General features: G+C 41.5%; 3 protein-coding genes across 10 annotated transcripts; 2 read left to right on the top strand and 1 right to left on the bottom strand.

The window, feature by feature from the left end:
- Positions 1-1300: 1300 nt before the first annotated feature.
- Positions 1301-6452, bottom strand: dnajb4 (DnaJ heat shock protein family (Hsp40) member B4). Its single transcript, XM_068571512.1, has 3 exons — positions 5918-6452; positions 3966-4546; positions 1301-2309 (listed from the first exon to the last, which is right to left on the bottom strand). The coding sequence occupies exons 1-3, from the start codon at positions 6126-6128 to the stop codon at positions 2079-2081; spliced, it is 1023 nt and encodes a 340-aa protein (XP_068427613.1). The 5' UTR covers positions 6129-6452; the 3' UTR covers positions 1301-2078.
- Positions 6453-7225: 773 nt separating this feature from the next.
- Positions 7226-11824, top strand: slc25a24l (solute carrier family 25 member 24, like). 2 transcript variants are annotated; one of them, XM_068571199.1, is made up of 11 exons: positions 7226-7299; positions 7426-7539; positions 7624-7750; positions 8166-8253; positions 8740-8851; positions 8963-9121; positions 10044-10181; positions 10291-10401; positions 10912-11079; positions 11164-11302; positions 11392-11824. In XM_068571199.1, the coding sequence occupies exons 2-11, from the start codon at positions 7477-7479 to the stop codon at positions 11577-11579; spliced, it is 1293 nt and encodes a 430-aa protein (XP_068427300.1). In that variant the 5' UTR covers positions 7226-7299; positions 7426-7476; the 3' UTR covers positions 11580-11824. The 2 variants fall into 2 exon arrangements, with proteins under 2 accessions (XP_068427300.1, XP_068427299.1); XM_068571198.1 differs by having other exon boundaries at positions 7259-7539.
- A 199-nt stretch (positions 11825-12023) lies between these two features.
- On the top strand, positions 12024-21500 carry fubp1 (far upstream element (FUSE) binding protein 1). Of its 7 annotated transcripts, XR_011080075.1 has the most exons (21): positions 12024-12152; positions 12586-12709; positions 13465-13500; positions 13675-13711; positions 13809-13855; positions 13937-14008; positions 14102-14159; positions 14274-14436; positions 14518-14616; positions 14722-14865; positions 14962-15064; positions 15295-15552; positions 15703-15863; positions 15964-16115; positions 16212-16288; positions 16423-16548; positions 16835-16909; positions 17352-17414; positions 17977-18143; positions 18224-20281; positions 20847-21500. XR_011080075.1 is itself a non-coding variant. In XM_068602113.1 (20 exons), exons 1-20 carry the CDS (start codon positions 12060-12062, stop codon positions 18245-18247), a joined length of 2046 nt encoding a protein of 681 aa, XP_068458214.1. In that variant the 5' UTR covers positions 12024-12059; the 3' UTR covers positions 18248-21500. The 7 variants fall into 7 exon arrangements, 6 of the variants coding, with proteins under 6 accessions (XP_068458214.1, XP_068458204.1, XP_068458192.1 ...); XM_068602113.1 differs by having other exon boundaries at positions 12586-12676; positions 18224-21500; XM_068602103.1 differs by having other exon boundaries at positions 18379-21500.
- The last annotated feature ends 16 nt before the right edge of the window (positions 21501-21516 follow it).

Here is a 21516-nt window from a genome sequence, read left to right as displayed (position 1 = left end):
TCAGGTGTTTCTTAAACACGTGCTCCAAATTAGCGAATTATGGTGGCCTGAAATTATACCTGCATACCAGTGATGGACTGTGTACATTTACTCAAGCACCTGTACTGTACAATGTTGAGGTGTGTACTACTTTACTTGAGTATTTACATTTTATGCTGCTTAATCCTTCATTTATCTACAGCTTTAGTTACTTTGCAGATTCAGATAGTTATAAAAAATACAACCAACTCATTATTAAGTAAATAAGATATTCTGAATACATAGTACTTTTTCTTACTTTAAGTATATTTTGATGCTAAAACTTTGGTACTTTTACAGAGTAAAGCAGGACTTTGTAGTATTTTGTAGTATTTTTACACTGTGGTATTGCAACTTTTATTTACATAAAACCATGAGTACTTCTTCAACAACAGCGGCACATAAGAAAAACATTTTTTTTAAATAAAAAATTACTGAAGTTCATGGGAGGAGCTACAAATATACTAAAGTATTAGTATTCAGATACTAAAAGTACCACTCTAAAATACTCCACTACAAGTAATATTATGTTACTGAACAGTAAATAATGCTATAGTTTAGCATAATAACTAATGAAACATGGCACTGAATTATTGTAAACAGAAACCTGTGTAAACTGATATCCAGTCAATTCCTCCATCCTTTCATTTAAATAACACAATTGAATACCATAAAGCTTCACAGTAGCCTCACATTAAGAGGGAGCAGGTGTGTTTACCCGCTACTCTCCCTGGACAATAGTGACTCAGCCTTTGCACACGTCTCTCACACATGTTTATATGCATGTAAGTTATTACAGGGATGCTAGCGCCATTTAGGACAAGTTTTAGCTCACAAAAGGAATAATGTGGACACCCAGAGGTTTCAATCTTTTTATCTTCTTCCATGAAATAATCTGACTTTTTTTTTTTTTTAAACAAGCTACATATATATGCAATATTTGTGATATTAAATGAAAAGATGTATGTAATAGCAGCTTGTATTTGACTTTTAGCTTCAAACTCATGAAGCACAGATGTCAGCAGCTGAGTGGCCCCTCTGCCCCAGAAGGAGCCCGCCTCTGTGGGCCCCTGAGCAAGGAGCCAACATGACGAGTGATGTGGCGTCCCCTGGTGGGAAAATGTACAGTTGAGGCCTCTGTGTTGGCAGCTGATAGCCAGCAGCTGAGACCAGGCAGCTATATATACACACTCATAGTTTTTCAAATAGTAAGCATTAAATTTAATCAACGTATTTTTAATTGCACATTAGAGAAATTACTGTATAAGTTTTACAACAACAAAATATTCACATTTGACTAATACGATATCAGTCTGAGGAACAATTTCCTGGTGCCCTCTTTGTGCATCATTTCTTTATGCAGAAATGTTCACTGACTATAAATAGGCAGAGGCTGGCATTAACTGTTATAAAGGGATTATTGTTAATACACATAACTGAAACAGCTCGAGATCACTTCATGTGGAAATATTTATTTTAAAATTCAAGTTCAGTATCTTCACATGTCCGTTTCTAAAATGCACACATGACAGTCCCGTTCATTCAACCACTTTCCTCTTGAACAAACTGTACAAAGCTTTTAAGACAGCCTCCAAATGGAGGCCTGTCTCTCTACATGACAAAATAAACACTGAAAGAATGTCATCTATGAAGCCTGTCAGATCTAAATGAGAAGAAAATGTACTGTTTGGCACTTTTTTTGGCAACTGTAGACTCACTCACTACCGAATATTTCCGCACAAAAAAAGAGAAAGTGATTGTGGCAAAGACCCACAGACATGAAATGTGTTTCTTTCATATATCGACAACCCAAACAGTCTTGCACGTCTATCTACTTGGCAGCATGCACGGCATTTATAAAAAACACCACATAGCTCAAAAATAGAAATTGCACATTCGTCGTAGGGGTCCATCTGTGAAGTGTCAGAGCCGTCCTTGTGTGTGTGTGTGTTTGTTTGTTTGTGTGAGTGTGTTTGGTAACGGGGGTGGGCGCGGTCATGCGGTTATCTCCCCTCGTTCACTCTGTGTCCTTCGTCCTCGTTCACTCCGTGTCCTTCGTCCTAAGCAGGTAAATGCCGTTTCAGGACGTCCTTGGCGTTGCCAGGCAGCACCTCAGGAAAGTTAACGTCAAACTCCACCACCAGGTCTCCTCTCTGCTCTGGGTTTTTGGGTAATGGGAGACCCTGTCCTGCGACAGTCTTTCTCATGCCGGGCTTGATGACGTCTGTGATCTTCATGTTGCACGTCTGCCCGTCTATCGTGGACACGGTAACCGAGCATCCGCACAACGACTGAGAAAGACGGGAACATGTAAGAGTGAGAGTCAGGAGGAGGACAACCCACACACACTCTACTGTAAAAATAACACATGTATCTGGTAATTAGGCTGAGATTAAACGTATGCAGATGCAAACTAGTGCTGGGGAGCATTGTTGAAATTAACATAATATGAGTAGGATATGTTCTGGCATCAATATAATGAACGCTATAGCACATGTACACAATTTCCCTCATTCTATCATCATATTGATAATCAAAGCAGCTGACTATGATCCAATAAAAGGATAAAGGATGGAAACAATGGCCTTAAATAGAAACATCTTTTAATACTATTGGTCGATATATGTTTTTTTTCCGTAAATGCAACAAACATTTTTTCATAAGAATCAATATAATCTATATCTATTATACACTAGTGTCCGTTTCTAAATGGCCTCAAACATATTGTTGACGTTTTAATATCGCAATTTCTTTTGTTGCTTATCGTCAAATATTTAAGTCGACACAATACATCCGTGATGAGCTAATATTAAAGACAGTGTGCATGTCCTGTAATTTTGGCAAAATGGTTTCCTAAACTGATCAAATTGACCTTCTGTTAGCTACAGTTAGCAATAGCTTTGAAAACTCTTGTAGCTCGAGCTTCTTAGTGAACAGTTAACACTGAATTGTTCTTTCTGGAGCATTTTGGGAGATTTCGGTTTGGAAATTACCCGAATCCACCTTAGTGTTTGCGATATTTCTATTTGCAGACCTACTCAGGACCCTAAACATTTGAACACTGAGCAAAATATACAACTACATTCACTACAAAGTCTTAGATTAAGGTCTATTTAATAGCTTTACTAGAGCTTTTTAACTGCTATCGACCACACCAACAGCCTTCATTAGTGGATGAAGTTTGCTCAGTTACCCTCACGTGATAACAAGTGGTCGTCATCTCTATATTCAAAGATCGTCTTTGGAGTTGAACTTAAACAACCTCCGTTTATTTCTCTTTTCTTGTCTTTCAGATCAAGACTGTGAGATACTTCTTCCACAGTTTCTAGAAAAAGCTTGTAAGTGGCCCTTGGATGCTAGCTTTTTCTAGATGTTTTATCAAACTACTTTTCAAGTCAACTTTCATGCTGATATACAACTATTCTATTTGATTATTGTCCCAATCATGTTTTAGAATACACTTGCTGTTTGTATAGATCGGTCACATACTCCAAGATGAAGCGGCGAGATCTCGGAGTGTTAAAGAGAGTAGGAGGAACCATAGAAGTACATCTTGCAATGTGTGCACGTGGGCGGCCGCCGCCTCTCTGCACTCCCTTGGATACAGCTTCTATTTCTCAATGTTGATCAAGATTGCATAAGTGCACAGCCAAAGTGTGTGTGTGTGTTTGTGTTTGTGTGTGTGTGTGTGTGTATTTCAGTACTATACTCATTCAGGACACCTGTACTTTCCAGGAAAACCAACTTTTGAAGCAGACTCCCACAGCGTTTTGATTGTGACCAGGCTTTTTTTCTTCTTTTTGAGCATCGGGAGTTTGAATGCAGCACTCTAAAGTAAATATGACTTTTTTTCTGGATCTCCCCTGTGTGTGTGACTAATCCATCCATCAGACTCTATTAATACAACAACCCGTCATAAGTGTGTGCAAAAATAGAAAACGACTCACCTGTCGTAAGCTCACGCGCACGGGATACACAATGTTTGAGCCCTCCCGCCTAAAGTGAGGGTGTGGCTTGTCCTTGATGACGAAAACAATGTCCGCAGGAATGGTATTGGAGGACTCGTCTCCCTCCCGCGGGAACGTGATCTTGGTTCCCTCTTTCCAGCCCCGCTTGATCTCGATAGTGAGTATCTTATCCTCATTGCGCATGGTCCTGCCGTCCGGATTTAGCCTTTTGCGAGAGATCTTCAACCTCTTGGTGCAGCCGTGGAAGACCTCCTCCAGGGTGACCCTCAGTTCGTGGATGATGGCCGGGTCCTGCTTCCGGCGCTGCGGCCCTCCGGGGCCGACGTTCCCGTCCCGAGGGAATCCGTTCATGTTGAAGTTGGTGAAGGAGCCGAAGGGGTCGTTTCCGTCCACCTCCATGTCGTCGTCGTCTCGGCCGTTGGCTTTACGCCCGAAGAACATCTCGAAGGGGTTCGAACCCCCGAAGAAAGTGGCGAAGGTGGCGTGAGGGTCCCCGTGGAAGGTGTAGGTGAAGTTGTTACCTGGCCCGTCACCACTGGGAACACTTCCTCCCTTGAGACCTGATGGATACAAATATCAAATAACGGGTGACTTCAGTTTCTCAAATGTGAGAGTCAGCTCTATTTCCCTTTCTTAACGTTGCCGAACATGTTTGAGTGTTTGAACGTTGGTCAGACAAAACAATCAAGATGTCACCTTGGGCCTCTCGGGAACTGTGATGGACATTTTTTTTCTGTTTTATGTTGTGTAAGAGGTGCCAAACGATAAACCAATTTAACCAAAATAAACTGCAGATGCATTGTTTAAAAAACAATAGTGGTCAGCAGCCTTACAGGTCATTCATCAGAGACAAACCACTGTGACAGTTTTTAGTACACCCCAATCCATCGCACCATGTTGCCAAAACGAACTTGATGAGTTCCTCAAAGTGTGACAAGCGAGAAAGCGCTAGTTTTAAACTGGTTTCTTGGTCGATAGCTTAAGTTGAGATATGAAATTTGAATCAGGAGACAATGTCACAAAATATTTTCCCATCCAACATTTTCAGTCCCGATACCAATACAATATCTGGGCGTCGGGTGATAACGAGTGATGATCCGACAACTACTTCAACAATGCTTTCGTGACTTTGTGAAACAAAATGTAACACAAATATAGAAATGTACTGAATTAATTTGACTAAAATGATATCCAATACCGGATCGGTCCATTCTAGATAGTCCATCATTGGAGATAATCTACTCAGATGATGGGTTAGCGATGTTACAGAACATGCATTGTATTGCCAATAAAAGCACTTGAGGGAGCCTTTAGAGGAGATTTGTATACATTTCTAGATCTATCAGCAGATATGTGCATGCTTTACACCTGGTTTCACTTCTACTAACCTTTGTGAAGATGCTCAGCACATTTGTTACATTAAATGGTAAAATATGGTTTTCTTAGTATAGTCCCTTTAAGTTTGAATTCATACATGGATGTAGAGATGACTTTTTTTCCTTCCTCACCTCAAACATGCCTCCCATCCATAACCATCTATTCAGATACATGTTAGGTACCACAAATTCAATGAAGACTTTTAATAGAATTACAAATGTGTATTTTTGACACGACAACACAACATGTTTCAGAAGATCTGTGGTATAAATGATGACAGGCCTTTATTCATCTGATATCAGAGGCTTACAGCTGCAGATAGAGTGTAATAGCTAATCCTTACAATAAAATACACAGAACTGTAGGCCAATGATCTGCTGAACAGCTGTTTTATAAAACAGATGGTCACAATGTTGGACTTGAATGAAAGCCAGCGGTGTTCTACATCAACCATCCAGGCTGTATAACGGGTTTATAACGGTATATTAACGGTGAATCAAACAACCGTCACACAAGGTCGCGCAATGCAATTTAATGCAATCAAAAATAATTACCTTCTTCTCCGTACTGATCATAAACTTCTCTTTTCTTCGGATCACTGAGGACTTCATATGCCTCAGCGATCTCCTTAAATTTGTCCTCGGCGGCTGCAGACTTGTTTTTGTCGGGGTGCCATTTCAACGCTTGTTTTCTGTAAGCTTTCTTAATATCCTCTTCTGTGGCTCCTTTAGAGATACCCAACGTCTTGTAATAATCTTTCCCCATTTTTCACGTATCCCTCCTAGTGATAAACAGAATGAAATAAGAAGAGAGGAGATCAATGAGAGGAGCTGGGAGACTGATGGTCGACGGGTTGCTTGTCTCAGGAGTGAAGCCGCCTCAGTCTGGACTCGAGCACAATAAGAAGCCACAGACAGATTCACAGTGCGGGATGAAAACCATTTAGAGGCTGTTAGTCAACGACGTGGACCTTCTGCTATGTCTCCGTGACTGGATGACCCTCTTTAAATAGCCACGGCTCCCACCTCCCCCTGCACTCACAGCGCCAACGTCAAGCTGAAGGCGAGGAATAATTCTGGTTCCGGTGTGCAGAGCCCGGTGTCGGCTGCTCTGTCATGATGAGCTGTCAGTGGAACAAATGGGCCTCGATGCACGGTCGGGTAATGTGTACCAGATGGATGTCCACTACACGACCCTCGGCTGTGCTTCATGGCCAGATTAACCTGCTTGCTGAGGCTCCTGCGGGGGGGACATTCGCTTTATAGCGATTTGTTGTCTATTCTGCTAAATAATCCCGACCTGGGAAAATCATTCACAGTTGGAGCCACTAGGGGGCGCTTTGTTGGGATTTAACATCGACAATAAACCAGCATAATAACGCAAACGCAGACATTATCAACTTCATGTCCGGATTATAATGGTGTCTATCTGCCTCGACTTTATGAAGGACTAAAGCTGATATTATGATACATTAATAACTGAATGGTTGAGAGAAATTGTGTAGAAATGAAATCCTCAATGTAAATAATCGTGCAGGTCATTTGGTTAAATAAATATACACAGAAATTGACAAATATGTTCATGTTTTGTAATTATTTATTCAACAAATCCCAAAATGTTGGTATTATTTCATTTTCATATTAAAATATCCCAAATTATGTTCTGTTTAAATGTATTAATTTTTTACCTGCCTATATATATAATTGTATTATCCCCTATCTTTGAGTGTGCAGGTCTATACATCCAGAGCAGGGGACCAGTGATGATTAAAGAAGGTGATGATGATGATGATGCGGTCGGCTCTCCTGCAGCCACAGCGCCACCTGCTGCACCACAGAGTAAATGACGTGTTTTCTCTTTGCGCTAATGATAAAAGCGCCCATGCAGCACTGGCACTGAACCCCGCCAATGAGTCAGCGTCTTAGCAGAGCAGCAGGTCAATAATCTCTGAAAATCAACCGTGCATTTATTTCCGACCTGATGAAGCATGCTGCATTTTTTTTAACATCTTGATTCATTTTTTTCCTGGGGCTAAATTGTTTTTAAACTCACCATGGATCAGTTTCGTGGTTTATTTGCTAAACTGGATCGAAACAAGGATGGAGTAATATCAATGTCGGAGCTCCAAAACGAAATGAGGAAGCATGGAATCCTGTCGGCGGATGGAAAGGTCCAGGTAACGATCTTATCTTCTGCTGTGTGCTCTAATTTCATTTATTCAAGCACTAATCAACACAAACCTGCACCTGTTTTCTCCTAGAATATAATCGATTCTTATGACAAAGACAAAGATGGCCTGTTGGATTATAAAGAGTTCCTCAGCTACATGATGGACAGAGAGAGGAAGTGGAAAATTCACTTCCATGACCTTGACAAGAACAAGTGTGGTGAGTGGTCACAGACTTGAATAATGCTTTATTTATCAAGGAAGCACAAGAAAACGTCCAATAACCTTGTTGAATACATAAACACTATGAATTAGCAATATGTTTTCAAGCATTACAACTCAATGAGTAGTCTTACACAAACTTATTCGTTATAGTAGTATACTATAACTGTGAACTATTTGACAAAAAAAAAGTAATTTAAAGGTCAGACATGAAGGACAGACGTGCATACAGCTTGTTTATGGTAGACAGTAGACAACACACATTGTTAAGTCCAGCAACACACACTGCACAGTCCTGCAGGCTGTGACGCTTTGCACTCATGGAGTTGACAATGTCACTTCCCAGAAATATGATAACTGTAAGAGCAGTACCAGTACCTGTTTGTAATTGTGTGCGTTTCTTCTCTGATCAGGGGAGATTGACCAAGAGGACATCATATGTTTGTTTAAGGAGTTAGGAGTGGTCATATCAAAGCCGAATGCAAAAAAAATAATTCAAATGTAAGATTTTTTTGCCCACTACCTCATGGATTCATTGTTGTATTTAAAAAAAAACATAAATTGATACAAAACTTTTACAGTTGCAGTATTGTGCTCAAATGAGCTCAAAACACATAAACATGTGTGTGCTTGGGTGGATATGTTATCACAGATGGCTTTATGGTTGGTTATAGATCTAGTCATGCTCCCTGATCAGTGATACACATCATAAAATAGTTCTCAAAAGTTTTCAACTCTGCAGTTACAAAAGAATAAGTGAATGGTGCCCTTCAGCTTGGACTTGCTACAAAATGTATTCCTGTATTATAGCGACTGATTACTGCTCTTATAACTGTCACAGATCAGTTACTCATCACAGTTCAAATAAGAAATTTCCAGCCACCTTTAAAACATTTACGATCACAATCACCATTTTGTAAAAGCGATTTTGTTGCCACACAGCTGCTTTCATATGCGATGAACTCAAACCACGTGTCTATCCACCAGGATGGATAAGGACAGTTCCATGACGGTGGACTGGGGTGAGTTCCTGCACTATGTCATCCTCAACCCCGTGGACAACATCGGGGAGCTGGTGTCGTCATGGAAACACAGTCTGGTAGGCTCTTCTGCCAGCGTCACGATCCTGTTACTTCTGATGATGGAGTGACACATCCACTTCAGCATGAGTAACGACAGAACGATTAAAGGAGGATGAATGTAACCGTAGGTTTTCGATGTGGGCGAGAGTCGTGCGATGCCCATCGAGTTCCCCGAGGAGGCCTCTGGTTTCGGTGCCTGGAGGACGTTTGTTCTCGCAGCGGGTCTGGCTGATGCCGTGTCCCGAACTGTGACGGCACCCATTGACCGCCTCAAGACCCAACTCCAGGTCAGCAACACTACCAGGTGCTATACGGTGTTACTGACATGCGTGAGTGGATTCATTAGATGTTACATGATCTTCATATTTTAGTCCAAACAAATGCCCAAGTCCCTACATGCTGCTTACAACACAATCTATTAGACTAACTTGATATGCAATGCATAAACATCTATAATAACACCTGAATATTGTTCTAGTGTTGAACTTTAAGTTTCTTCTTTTGAAACATCCCTTGGTAGGACAGTGCCCTGCACCATTACATCAAAGAAAATATCAATATCAGATAGAAGACAAATACATTAAATATTTACATGAAGCCTTCCCTTCAGACTTTCATGATGTTCATGTTTGGTTCCCAGAGCTGAACCCTTACCATTGTAAGTTAGCCTTTCCAGAGCAATACAGTCGGAAAAGCTCCTTTATCCACTTTTTAAATTATGCCGCGTCTCTTCCAAAATAGTGCACTTGGGTGCAACAGTTCATTTTATTGTGTGTGATTGTTTACTCGTGTGAAGCTCAGGTAAGAGATCAGATGACTGTGTTCCTGTTCCTGTGGTCAAGAATGAGTTAAACTCACATAAAGTCATTTAGTCGCATTTTTCATCTGAGAGAAAGAGAGTTCTTAAGTGTTTTGTTTTGCAGCCGCTTTAAGTCAAAATATTTCATGCACGTATCCTGTAGAAAGAGCTCAATCTGCATAACATCTTGTGATGTAGCTGACAAAAGAGAATAACAGAAATAGCACACCATTATTAGTATCTGCGTGTTTGGCTTTGTTTTAAACTTTTGGATACAAATGTGACGCTGAATGTTTTGTCTTAACCAGTATTCATCAATTCATTTTTCAAGAGGCGTCACATAGCTGCACATTTATTGCAACTGCCTATGAAAAGGATTCGCATGAAATTGTTTCCTGTGTGCTTTATAGGTTCGTGGATCCAAAGCCTTCTCCCAGGGCTTCCAGGAGATGAGGGCAGGTGGTCTGCGGTCGATGTGGCAAGGCAACACCGTCAACGTGCTGAAAGGAACGCCACAGTCGACGCTGCAGTGTCTCATCTACGCCCAGGTGACGCATACAGTCTTCGGCAAACTCTCCAATGTGAATTATGTATGCACCAGTATCATGTTTTGTTTGTAATTGACAAGCTCACTCCGAGCTGCTCTATCTTGTCCAGATGAAGTTGTCCACCCAGAACAGCACGCAGGAGACTCTGACAGTGCAGCAGCGCTTCGGCTTGGGTTGCGTCTCCGGCGCTGCCGCTCACGCTGCCTTCTACCCTTTAGAGGTATAGATAATCTACCTTCTACTCTTTGCGTTACTAGATAATCTAATTTCAACCCTTTAAATGTGTAGCTAATCTAATTTATACCCTTTGCGGTACTTTCCCCTACTTTGCTGTAAATCCACAAAGCCCCAGATTTCTACACAAGGTTGCTTCAGTCCCAGCAAAAGGCAACGTCAAACTTTTCAACACATCTTTATTTGAAGAATAAAAAGAGACTTTGTGAAGCTGGTAAATGCATAATGCAGTTCCTGGCCAGTGTTTGAAGTAATCCCACAAATGCCTCAACTTTTTGTAATAATATAAAAATGTGAAGAGGCATTTTAAAATACAAATGCGTGTCATTTGATTTATGGTGAAAATTTTGACTTTTATATTGCGAAAATTGTTGCAACTGCAGTGACTTTTTATTTACTGGAGCACCAATACCATTAGTGTTCTGTTGATGAACCAGTTTAAGTGTATCAATGGAGGTTTATTCTATTATTATCCCTCCTTTTAAATCCTTTACAGGTATTGAAGGTGAGGTTGAACCTGCAGCAAGCTGCCACCTACCATGGTGTTGTGGCATGTGCTCGATCTGTTTACAGAAACGAGTCACTGTCTGCCTTTTACAGAGGATTCAAGCCAAGTGTCCTCTGCATGATCCCATACGCAGGTGTGGAGTGTGCAGTTCATCAGGTGAGACAGAAGAACAACACTTGACACAAACAAGTTAATCTAAAGGATTTTTAGATGTCTTTCACTATTTGCTTCTTGTTGCAGTCAATCCTGAACTGGGCAAAGAGTGATCCAGCTTACAACAGTGAGTCCAAACTGTTTTTCTTCAGTTTTGTGGCCTTTGCCTCAGGACAAATGACCAGTTATCCCCTGGCAGTGATCCGGACTCAGCAGCAAGCACAGGGTAAACACATATCATTTCTATCACACATTTTGAGATCATTTGAAACTATTTGAGATGATTTACTCATCGTCATTTGTCTTGTTTTGCAGCTTTGAGCTCAGATTTACGTCCAGCTTCCGGTGTATTACAAGGACTGATAGGGATATATGAAAAACGTGGAATTAAAGGATATTATAATGGAATGGGAGCCAGCTTTGTTAGGGCTATTCCATGTGCTCTGATAAACTACACTTTAACTAGAAAATTTGAAAACCTGGCTTCCTCGATGGAGTCTTGAGATCTAGTAAATAGGTTGCTTTGTTTGGAACTCAAAGAAAACTGTGAACTCTTATTAATGGTAACTGAATGTCATAACATAATCCTGGAAAACCTGGGAAAATGCAATTATTATGTGATTCAACCTTTGCTAAGTCTGTAATTTGTTTTGGTGACATGGTGATTTAAAAAAAGAGTACAAAACGCCTCCCTGATAAATTACTTGAAATGCAAAGACTGATCTGTGAACATATGTTGAAATGCGAACTGTACAATAAAATGATATTTCATAACAGGGGTCAGACAGCTTCCTTTTTAACCGATAAATTAGTCCAAACAATAACAGTCACATACATTTTGGGCACAATGGAACCCGCCCCCAACATGAACAAAACAACAATGGTCGTTATCGCGAGACTACGTGTAACCGCGAGTTTTTCTGGCCACTTCCCGTGAATGTAACCGGCCATCTTGTGGCGCCGAGAGGAGAAGAGCACCAGATATGGCTGACTACAGCAGCGTGGCGCCCCCGTCCTCTAACAACGGCGCCGGAATGAACGACGCTTTTAAAGACGCTCTTCAGAGAGCACGACAGGTAAGAAGACCACGGAATCAAGTTGGTGTGTAAATAATGTCGAAATAGTGGACAAAAAAGGTGTTAATGCCGCTTTTTTTGTCATCACGTAGGACAGCGAGGCGGCCCGTGCTAAGCTAACGGCGATTAGCTTATGTTGCGCCACAAGGCACAACAGATGCGGTATAAAAGCGATCTCAGCTGAATGTACACGTTAAATAAAATTATAATAATCTGTTTTTCTAAACAAGCCGCGTGTGGGTGCATAACATCAACATTTACGGGCTAGTTTAAATGGAAGTTCTCGCTTTCCTTTGTTGGCTCAGACTTCCGAACAGGAAAAAAACAGCAGCGAGCGAAGGCCGCAGCCAGAGCGAGCATCCACATCCCACACCAACAGCAGACACGTAGTCATGATATGTTTTATCTCTGTATTTTACTTTTACGTTTTCAGATCGCAGCGAAGATCGGTGGCGATGGTCCTGCGGCACCCCCGACTAACGAATTCGGCTACGGGGGCCAGAAAAGGCCCCTGGAGGACGCTGGTGGGTATTTTCCCATGCCTAACCTGAATATCGGTCAGTGGCTCAAATCGATTCAATGCAAGTCTTGATAGTTAATGCTTGCCTGTGTGTAGCTGCTACTAAAGTGTATTTGCCTAGAAATTACAATTAATACTACCGTGACATTTATTTGTTGATGCATTACTGTAGTCTAACATCGTGTATGTTACTACTCCTAACCACATGGACAATGTGTTATTAATGTTTGACGTTTTAGCCAATGCAGTATGATAGATATTGCATGTTTTAAGAGTTGTATTTTCACTCTGTTCTTACGGTTGTTACAAAGGAGTGCCTGACAATTACATATTTGACAAACATATGAGTTAAAAGGCTGAGGAGGGTGTGGATTATACTTTCTAAGCAGCTTGAGTCATTATTGATTCCCGTTTCCAGTGTGACATAAAAACGTGTGTCATTGTGCGTAGTTTCAAGTTTAGTAATTACATTTAATACAACAATCGTAAGTGAAAAATATTACACAGCACTAAAGGGTCTAAAAAGATCATGAAGGCAGATCAGTTTCAACTAAGACTAAGCATATAGTCGGAGGTATGATTTATTGTTGCACTGTTTAATTGGACAGCATTGGCTTTAACAGGCATTTGACGGTATATCCCAGCTCTGTGGTGGCTATGCAGGCCTCTGTTCTTTGCCGTAACCATTTACATTTCAGGCTGTACGCCCTTTACCAATTGAAAAACACTCGTAATGTAATGGTGGGTATAACGATAGATACTTATACTGGTTATTATGTCATGTTGTCACAGACCAACCAGAGACGAAGAAAGTGGCTACAAATGACGGTAAGTGACCTGATGACGTAGCTGTAGTTAGTTATGTATGTGGCTGTTGTGATGATTCCCAACCCAAAGTAATTGGCCCAAAAAATAGCATGAATTTGTACCGTGTTGCATGTGTTAAACTTAAATGTGTTGTATATTTGTTCCCCTAATGAGGTGTAAATTCTCATTTTGCAGCTTTTTCAGCAATGGGAGGAATGGGTGGTCCCTCAAGGTAGATTCTTGAGTTAATTAAAAAAAAAACAAATATTCACAATTGGTCATTGATTAGAAAGCGTTGATTTAACGTTGCTTTGTTCTGTTATTCTCAGGTCAATATCAGAGGAATTCAAGGTTCCAGATGGAATGGTTGGATTCAGTAAGTTTTTAAACAATAGAAAAAAAGCTGTCTGGTGTTGTTGATATTGAATACTGGGCTGTAACACACTGTTTCTTCTAGTTATTGGAAGAGGAGGAGAACAAATATCACGTCTGCAGCAAGAGTCTGGCTGTAAGATACAGATTGCGCCTGGTATGTTCAGATCCGTTTCTAGATATTGTGGTTGTATTCTAATACGAGGAAAGTGTTGTTGGGATGTTAGTAACTTCTATGTCTGTGTTGTAGACAGTGGAGGAATGCCAGATAGGTCGGTGACATTAACAGGAGGACCGGAATCTATTCAGTAAGTTAACGTTTCCATTGTATGATAAATGCAATTTTTTTTCAAGTAATTAGGTCTTGATCCATGCAAAGGCTTTCAGTCTCTGTATGACAACAAATATTTTTTTCCCTTCAGGGCTGCAAAGAGGCTACTCACAGAGATTGTCGATAAGGGGCGTCCAGCTCCAGCATTCAACCACAACGACGGCCCGGGAATGACTGTCCAGGAGATTATGGTCCCTGCCTCTAAAGCCGGACTTGTCATTGGGAAGGGTGGCGAAACCATCAAAAGCCTTCAGGTGAGTGTCCAGTCAGTCAGAGCCTGACTTGTCAGGTGATGGGAACAACTTTGACAAAGACACTCTTATTCCACCTGGCAGGAAAGAGCTGGTGTGAAGATGGTCATGATCCAAGACGGACCCCAAAACACAGGTGCTGACAAGCCACTCCGCATTTCAGGAGAGCCCTTCAAAGTTCAGGTGCGTTATACTGCCAACATTATGGAATTTCAAAAAACATTTTTTTACAATACAAGTTACTTCTGGTTTTATTCATTGGCTCCAATGACAATCTTTTCTCTTCAGCAAGCCAAAGAGATGGTGATGGAGCTGATCAGAGATCAAGGCTTCAGGGAGCAGAGGGGCGAGTATGGTTCACGAGTTGGAGGCGGCGGCAATGGTGGAGGAGGCGGTGGCAACGGAGGTGGCGGCGGAGGAGACGGCTTAGATGTGAGTGTTTGTAATTAATAGTCTCGTTTCTAAATTTGCATCCGAGGGGTTTAATTGGCATCTTAACATTTGATTTTATTTTCTGTTATCATTTAGGTTCCTGTACCCCGGTTTGCAGTGGGAATTGTTATTGGCAGAAATGGAGAGATGATCAAGAAAATACAGAACGACACAGGCGTCAGGATTCAGTTTAAACCAGGTGAGTGAAGAAGAGTAACAACCATGGCCAAAAGCCAAGTCATTTGGATGCAGTATGTTTGTATGGTCAGTGATGAAACTCATGCACCACGCTGAGAAGCTGATGTATAACCCCAACCACAATTTATCTGAGACCTGAACAAAAGACTATAGAACTATGGCAGACAATGAAGTCAAAGCAACATAAATGATGTGTTGATTGTCTCTAACCACCATATGTTCTCCTTCAAGATGACGGCAGCACACCAGAAAGGATAGCACAGATCATGGGTCCCCCTGATCAAGCTCAGCACGCAGCAGAAATCATTTCCGATCTGCTGCGGAGTGTGCAGGCTGGCGGCCCTCCAGGGCATGGTGGTGGTGGCGGCGGGGGCGGTGGCAGAGGTCGTGGTCGCGGGCAGGGCAACTGGAACATGGGCCCCCCTGGTGGCCTGCAGGAGTTTACCTTCACTGTTCCAACCATGAAGACCGGCCTCATCATTGGAAAAGGCAAGTTAGGCTAAGTGCATGAACTGTATTTAAAAAGGTAACTTAACACCACTGGTAAATGCACATGCTTGTCTTCCCACCTGTGGAGAGCCCCCTCTGTATCATTTTACAAGCTATTGTGTTATAAATATTTATTTCTGAACTATTTAGGTGGTGAGACAATCAAGGGCATCAGCCAGCAGTCTGGAGCCCGGATCGAGCTGCAGAGGAATCCTCCACCCAACGCCGATCCCAACATCAAAATGTTCACAGTCCGGGGCTCTCCTCAACAGATCGACTACGCCAGGCAGCTGGTGGAGGAGAAAATTGGGGTGAGACACTTCAGAGTTTAAGAATATTTCCTTTTTTTTTTAAATTTGTCTTTTTAGAAGCTTTGTTTACTGACCAAGATGTGTTTCTTTGTTTTTAAAGGGACCCGTCACGCCAATGGGTGGCCCACACGGAGGTCCAGGTCCACACGGAGGGCCAGGTCCACATGGTCCCCCTGGACCACCTGGACCCCCCGGGGCTCCCATGGGTCCATACAACCCTGGACCATACAACCAGGGACCTCCAGGACCGCAGTAAGTACATTGACCATTTGATATAAAGATCAAGAATATTTTAGACACAGGATAAAGTGTGGAAATTTAATGGTTATTTCTCTTTCCTCGAATCAGTGGTCCACCGGCACAGTACCAGCCTCAGGGATGGGGGAATGGCTACCCACACTGGCAACAGGGACAACCTGATCCAAGTGAGTCCCGTCATTTGACACACTCTTAATGTTAACTCGGTTCAATATCAGTTTATAAAATGAAAAGCTTAAACTTTATCTTCATGATGTTTATCTTGATCTTTGTTTTGTAACAACCCGTTTGTTTCGTTTAGACAAAGCGGCAGCTGATGCCAACGCAGCAGCGTGGGCAGCCTACTACGCTCAGTACAGCCAGCAGCCGCAGGCTCCTATGACCCCGACAAGTGGCGCTCCTGGCACGACTCAATCCAACGGCCAAGGTGACTGTGTTTCTCGATAAGTGGTATATTTGCACGCAGAGGCAGTTGAGGCCAGAGTAGAGCAGTGTAGACTTCGAGCTTTACTTTAGAGTTCTATGCTCACGTCCTGGTGCCACGAACAGGAAACAGGTTGGTTTGGGTCCACCTTTTGCAGAGCATCATTTGCAATTAAACATTTCCCGAGGGACAGCGTAGTTTTCCTCCACCATCTTGATAGACCCAGGCAGGTGGAGGACAAACTGCTGGGAATAATTAACTAATTACAAGTTACCGTTTTTTTTAACAGGTGACCCACAGGCTGCAGGTCAGAGTGGACAGGCAGATTACTCCGAGGCCTGGGAGGAATATTACAAGAAAACGGGTATACGAACATAGTTTCAGTGTACACCTATTAACACGAGACAGTCTCAACAGCGACAGGGTGTTCAGTCGGCTTTTTCAGGTCTGTGTATCTGACGGTACTGCTGGCCTGCTGTGGGGCGTTTTCAGTGTGCCTCCACTTGGTTTGACATTTGACACCTGTGCTGTTTAGACTGCAACCCATGACTATCTACAGGACTGAGCTGTCGACACAGAACATTTTTATGAGCTTAAGAGTAGCCTATTTTCAAGACTATATTAGGGTGTTATCGGCTCTGATGCCAGGGTTTTTCCATGTGCCATGAATGTGTCGCTGCTACTGACTCAATTGAACTGTAGAGTTAAATAATGATGTTGCTCGTGGATACAAGCAATGTAGGATAGAATTTCAGATTTTTATTTTACATTTTGATGCATTGACACATTTTCTCTTGTTCTTACAGGTCAACAGAGTCAACAACCTCAGGACTACACAAAAGCCTGGGAGGAGTATTATAAGAAACAAGGTTGGTACTCCTGTTAGCTGAAATCAGAGATCACATTTACTTCATTGAATATTGAACAATATTGCATGAAATTAAAATGAAGGTGGTGTAAACATTGATCTCTACCGTGTTTGTGCATTTGTAGTCAAGAGAGCTCACATGAACCGTTTGTCTGTGCACTAAACTGTTGAGTCAAGTGTATTGTTGGTCTTGATAGAGATGTTAATGTATAGAAATGTAAATACTTTGATTCACTCGTTCCAGTCAAACTAGATAAAAGACTTGTTATTCAATGTTGATGGGTGGCTGTGTTCTCCAGCAGCCCTCTGCAGTAGAGTGGCTGCTCTCTCAGCTGCCCAAGACAAAAGCAGTGGTTTTCTGTCCCGCCACCCAAAGAAAGTGGTGGTGGGTTCGTTCGCCATCTTACAAATATGCTAGCTCAACCGACTCGTAGCTGTTTTTGTTAAAATTAGTTTGTGGTATCGGTATGCATGCATCGGCACCGTTCCCTTAGGAGTCACTCTGCCGTTTCCCACCAGTGTATTTGCGGTTCCAATAGTTTGGTCTTGATTTCCCTTTTCAGGTCAAGCGGCCCCTCAGGCCACCGCGGCAGCAGCAGCAGCTGCCGCCTCCCAGCCTGGCGGCCAGCCAGACTACAGCGCCGCCTGGGCGGAGTACTACCGCCAGCAGGCTGCGTACTACGGCACAGCCAACCCTCAGGCGATGGGTGCAGCACCACAAGCCCCCCAGGTACACCCCCGATAAGAATCTGTCCTGCACATCCACTGAATATTGAATTATGCTGTGCCTTAACCGCCTTCCTTCCTCAGGTTTTACAGGACTCCAGTGACTGAAGCAGCTTCACACACTTAACCAAAACAATTTCCTCCCTAAAAAAGGTTTTTAGCTTTTTATTTTGGGAAGCTGAGTCCACTGTTTCCGCTGTTAACATGCAATGTATCTTCTATGTATTTCTTCTGCACAGGGCCAGTAATGTGAAGGGGACATAAAGTAAATGCTACATTGTCGAAACAAAATCCTTTGTTAAATGTTTGGATGCAGACGCCTTGATGAAGATCTTAAATTTCCTTGGTTTGAAAGTGTTTCACATAGATGGCAGATTTCCCGGCGAACACGTCCTCCTTTCTTTTGTTTTGTTTTTTCTTGTAAATGCTTTGTTTTTAGTGAGGTAATTATACATATGGTCATTCCAGCCGTGTATCTACATTAAATGTGGTTAGAACTCATGTTTATTAAACTGTAGACATTACCATGTAAATCATCTCAGTTTTAAAATGCTATTGCCTGTTGTGTTTTTGCAATAAAACAAACTGAAACCTCCTGTGTTGGTAAGTTGGGGTGGTTTTAAACCAAAAGGGTTAAGAGGAATTTCTGTATGTTTTTGTTTTACGGGGGAAAAGTTTAAGAAAAAAGGCCATGTGTGGGTTTAATTGTCCAAAACTGGTTAACTCAAAGTTGTGCTGTCCTGTCTCTCTCCAACTGTCTATAAGGCTTTTTAGATATGTTTTGTGCGTGCAATGATCCCAAGTGATTCAGACAAACAAACGTCCTTGTTGATAGACATTTATTTAAACTTCTGTTTCCCTGACTTTGCTCTCTGACTTCAGCCGTAGACAGATGTTTGTTCATAAGAAAGTCGACAGGTATACATGTACCGTAATTCATGCATTAACTGCGTTGCTGTGGTACGCCTCTCTTAATTTTGTCTGGTTTGCTGACATTGTTGCGTTAGTATGCATTGTATATTGCCTTGATATAGACACTTCCTCCTCCACAGGCAAGTTTAGAAAAGCGGTAAGCACGTATTTTTCTAACATGTTCCTCAGAAACGTGGTTGCAAGAAATGCTGCATATTTTTAGTGTTATATATATTTTTTTGTGCTGTTCTTTTTCCAGGACAGTCAGGTAAATTGCCATTGTATCTCAAATGCATTGAAACGTTTGTCTTGCCCATTTCAAAGTGCAAACTAACTCACATGTATAAATTTGTGTTTTTAAAAAAAATGTTTTTTTAATATAAAAACATTGCAAAAATCGTTTTGCTGTCCCCATTCTGTTAGTGTTTATCCAATATAAGAACATAGATCTTGTAGGGTCGGGGGTGGCTAAGCAGTCTTCATCCATCAGTTGAGCCCTCCTATACTGTAAGTACAAAACTGTGACTGACTTTGAGAGAATCGCCTTTTTTGATGCTTTATAAACTGCAAAAGATGTAGTATTTTTGTCAAATTTTGCTATTTTCCCTTGGTCTCTGGGTAAGTATGAAATGTTCTGAGGAGAGGAATAGTACTTTGGATTCTTGTACCACATGTTTGTGAGACATATTTGCCCGTGTTTGACCTCACAACATTCAGATTTTGAGTCTTTACCGTCTGTTGATTCTCTGTAGCTTGTTAGACTATTTGTGTTGGTAGCATTTCAGTGCCAGTTGGATTTCTGAACTGAGGGTTTGAATGTCAGCTTTCTGTTACACTCTTGGTAGGAACTGTTTTAAGGATGCCCATGTGGTTATTTGCGTTTTTGAATACCTGATCTAAGTGCCATTATCTAGTTGACTGTCATGTTTTTAAAAAAAAATGCCATTTATTGCAATATATTGCTTTGAAAAGCCCTACTGCATAACTCCAGTGTAGCATGCTTAGGTTTCTGCTATTATTACTTAAATGTCCTATATGAGCATGTGGAATGGTAGTAGTGGAAGTGCTTCTGACTAGCCCAGTATTGATTATGACATTTTTATCAATGAGCACTGTTGTGAAAGGCTGTTAATTTTAAGCATTGTTCACTGATGGCAAACAGTGCAATATATCTGATCTTTGCAGTGTCGTCCCAGACCTTGCACCTTAGGTTCTGCTGCAATAACACAGGTAAGCGAAACCTAAGGAAAACAGTGTTTGTCTAGTGACATGACCAATTTACATGCGAATAAATGCATACCTGTGTCTTTAACATGCCTCAATGCATTTATGCTTAGTTGTGAAGACATTTCCAGGATTTATCTAGCGTGAACAGCCGTTTCAGATGATCTGCTTTCATGAATGAACTGCATGATATGAGCTGTATGACTTTTGTGACATTGAAGTTTGACTTTTCAAAAAGTGACTTTACCCAGAAAAAAAGTTGTTGCATAGGCTCACTGAGGAAATGTTGTCGTATGTGCTTAATATTTGATAGCCTTATTGTTTCATCCCGGTAAGTCTGACAGTGTGTCGATGCTTCAGATAATTATGTCGCTGGTACATCAAAACTGCATGCCGTGCAAACCTGTAGCTAGAAGTTAGCAATTTGCTCAATCGCTAGATCCAACGGTGAAATACATGATTGATTTTTTTTTTTTTTAACAATTTTATAATCTGTCGTGGTGTGAATCTGCCTTGAAGTGCAGTGCAAATCTCCTATTGAAACGCTGCTGCCTTCACTTCTTGCTCACAGTGTTGGAGGACGCTGCAATCTTAGGTCTTAGAATCAGGCGCTGTCGTAGTTTGTCCCCAAAACGAGGAATCCTTTGAGTCAATCCCCACTGCTGAACGTAGACCGTTCAAGAGCTCCAGTCATAAGGTAAAAACAGCAACGCAATGACATTTAAATTCTGTGATTGCAAAGTGTTGGTCAGATAAATGTTTTTCAGCTCGGATCAACTGTTTTTCTAAAAATCCATGATGCCATAGTGTATTCAGAGCTGTATGATGGTTTCTTCTGCCACTTGACTTCATTCAATAACCTTTAGTCCATAGCAATGTTCTTTAGAAAGTTGGATGAGGACAGGAAGTGATATACTTTAAATAACATGCACTGTTTTTATTGGCAGTAACAATTGGGGGGGGGTGTTGTCAGTTTAAAATCACTTTTTTTCTGTAGTTTAAAGGGTCAATTTGTTTTGAGGCTGTTCTTTCTGTACGTGTGAGATGCTCAGTGTTTCAACACACAGTTCGTGTAGAAGACAAAACAAGGAGCATGCCTTAGAGGTAAACAAAAGGTTTCATGTGTTTGTGTATATTATCAAATGTTTTTTTTTTTTGGCTTAATGAATCAACTGTTATGACTTTTGAAAATGTTGCCATGTTCATTAAAGTTGTAACAAATGAAGTCGTCTTAAGTTTTA

Source organism: Clinocottus analis, unplaced genomic scaffold (assembly GCF_023055335.1).
Source record: "Clinocottus analis isolate CAN_PGR_092001 unplaced genomic scaffold, fCliAna1.0.p SCAF_11, whole genome shotgun sequence".
NCBI classification, from domain to species: domain Eukaryota; kingdom Metazoa; phylum Chordata; class Actinopteri; order Perciformes; family Cottidae; genus Clinocottus; species Clinocottus analis.
The sequence above is the reverse complement of the archived record's forward strand: the minus strand, read 5'-3'. Positions and strand labels throughout refer to the sequence as shown.

Excerpts from the sequence above, each read along its gene's own strand:
- dnajb4 (XM_068571512.1), bottom strand. The coding sequence starts at position 6,128 with ATGGGGAAAGATTATTACAAGACGTTGGGTATCTCTAAAGGAGCCACA. Across the intron at positions 4,547-5,917 it reads TGATCAGTACGGAGAAGAAG|GTCTCAAGGGAGGAAGTGTT; the intron begins GTAATTATTTTT and ends TGTATCCATCAG. Across the intron at positions 2,310-3,965 it reads TGCGCGTGAGCTTACGACAG|TCGTTGTGCGGATGCTCGGT; the intron begins GTGAGTCGTTTT and ends CGTCTTTCTCAG.
- slc25a24l (XM_068571198.1), top strand. The coding sequence starts at position 7,417 with ATGGATCAGTTTCGTGGTTTATTTGCTAAACTGGATCGAAACAAGGAT. Across the intron at positions 8,254-8,739 it reads GCAAAAAAAATAATTCAAAT|GATGGATAAGGACAGTTCCA; the intron begins GTAAGATTTTTT and ends TCTATCCACCAG. Across the intron at positions 9,122-10,043 it reads GCCTCAAGACCCAACTCCAG|GTTCGTGGATCCAAAGCCTT; the intron begins GTCAGCAACACT and ends TGTGCTTTATAG.
- fubp1 (XM_068602091.1), top strand. The coding sequence starts at position 12,060 with ATGGCTGACTACAGCAGCGTGGCGCCCCCGTCCTCTAACAACGGCGCC. Across the intron at positions 14,160-14,273 it reads GGAGGACCGGAATCTATTCA|GGCTGCAAAGAGGCTACTCA; the intron begins GTAAGTTAACGT and ends TTTTCCCTTCAG. Across the intron at positions 15,065-15,294 it reads CAGGATTCAGTTTAAACCAG|ATGACGGCAGCACACCAGAA; the intron begins GTGAGTGAAGAA and ends TTCTCCTTCAAG.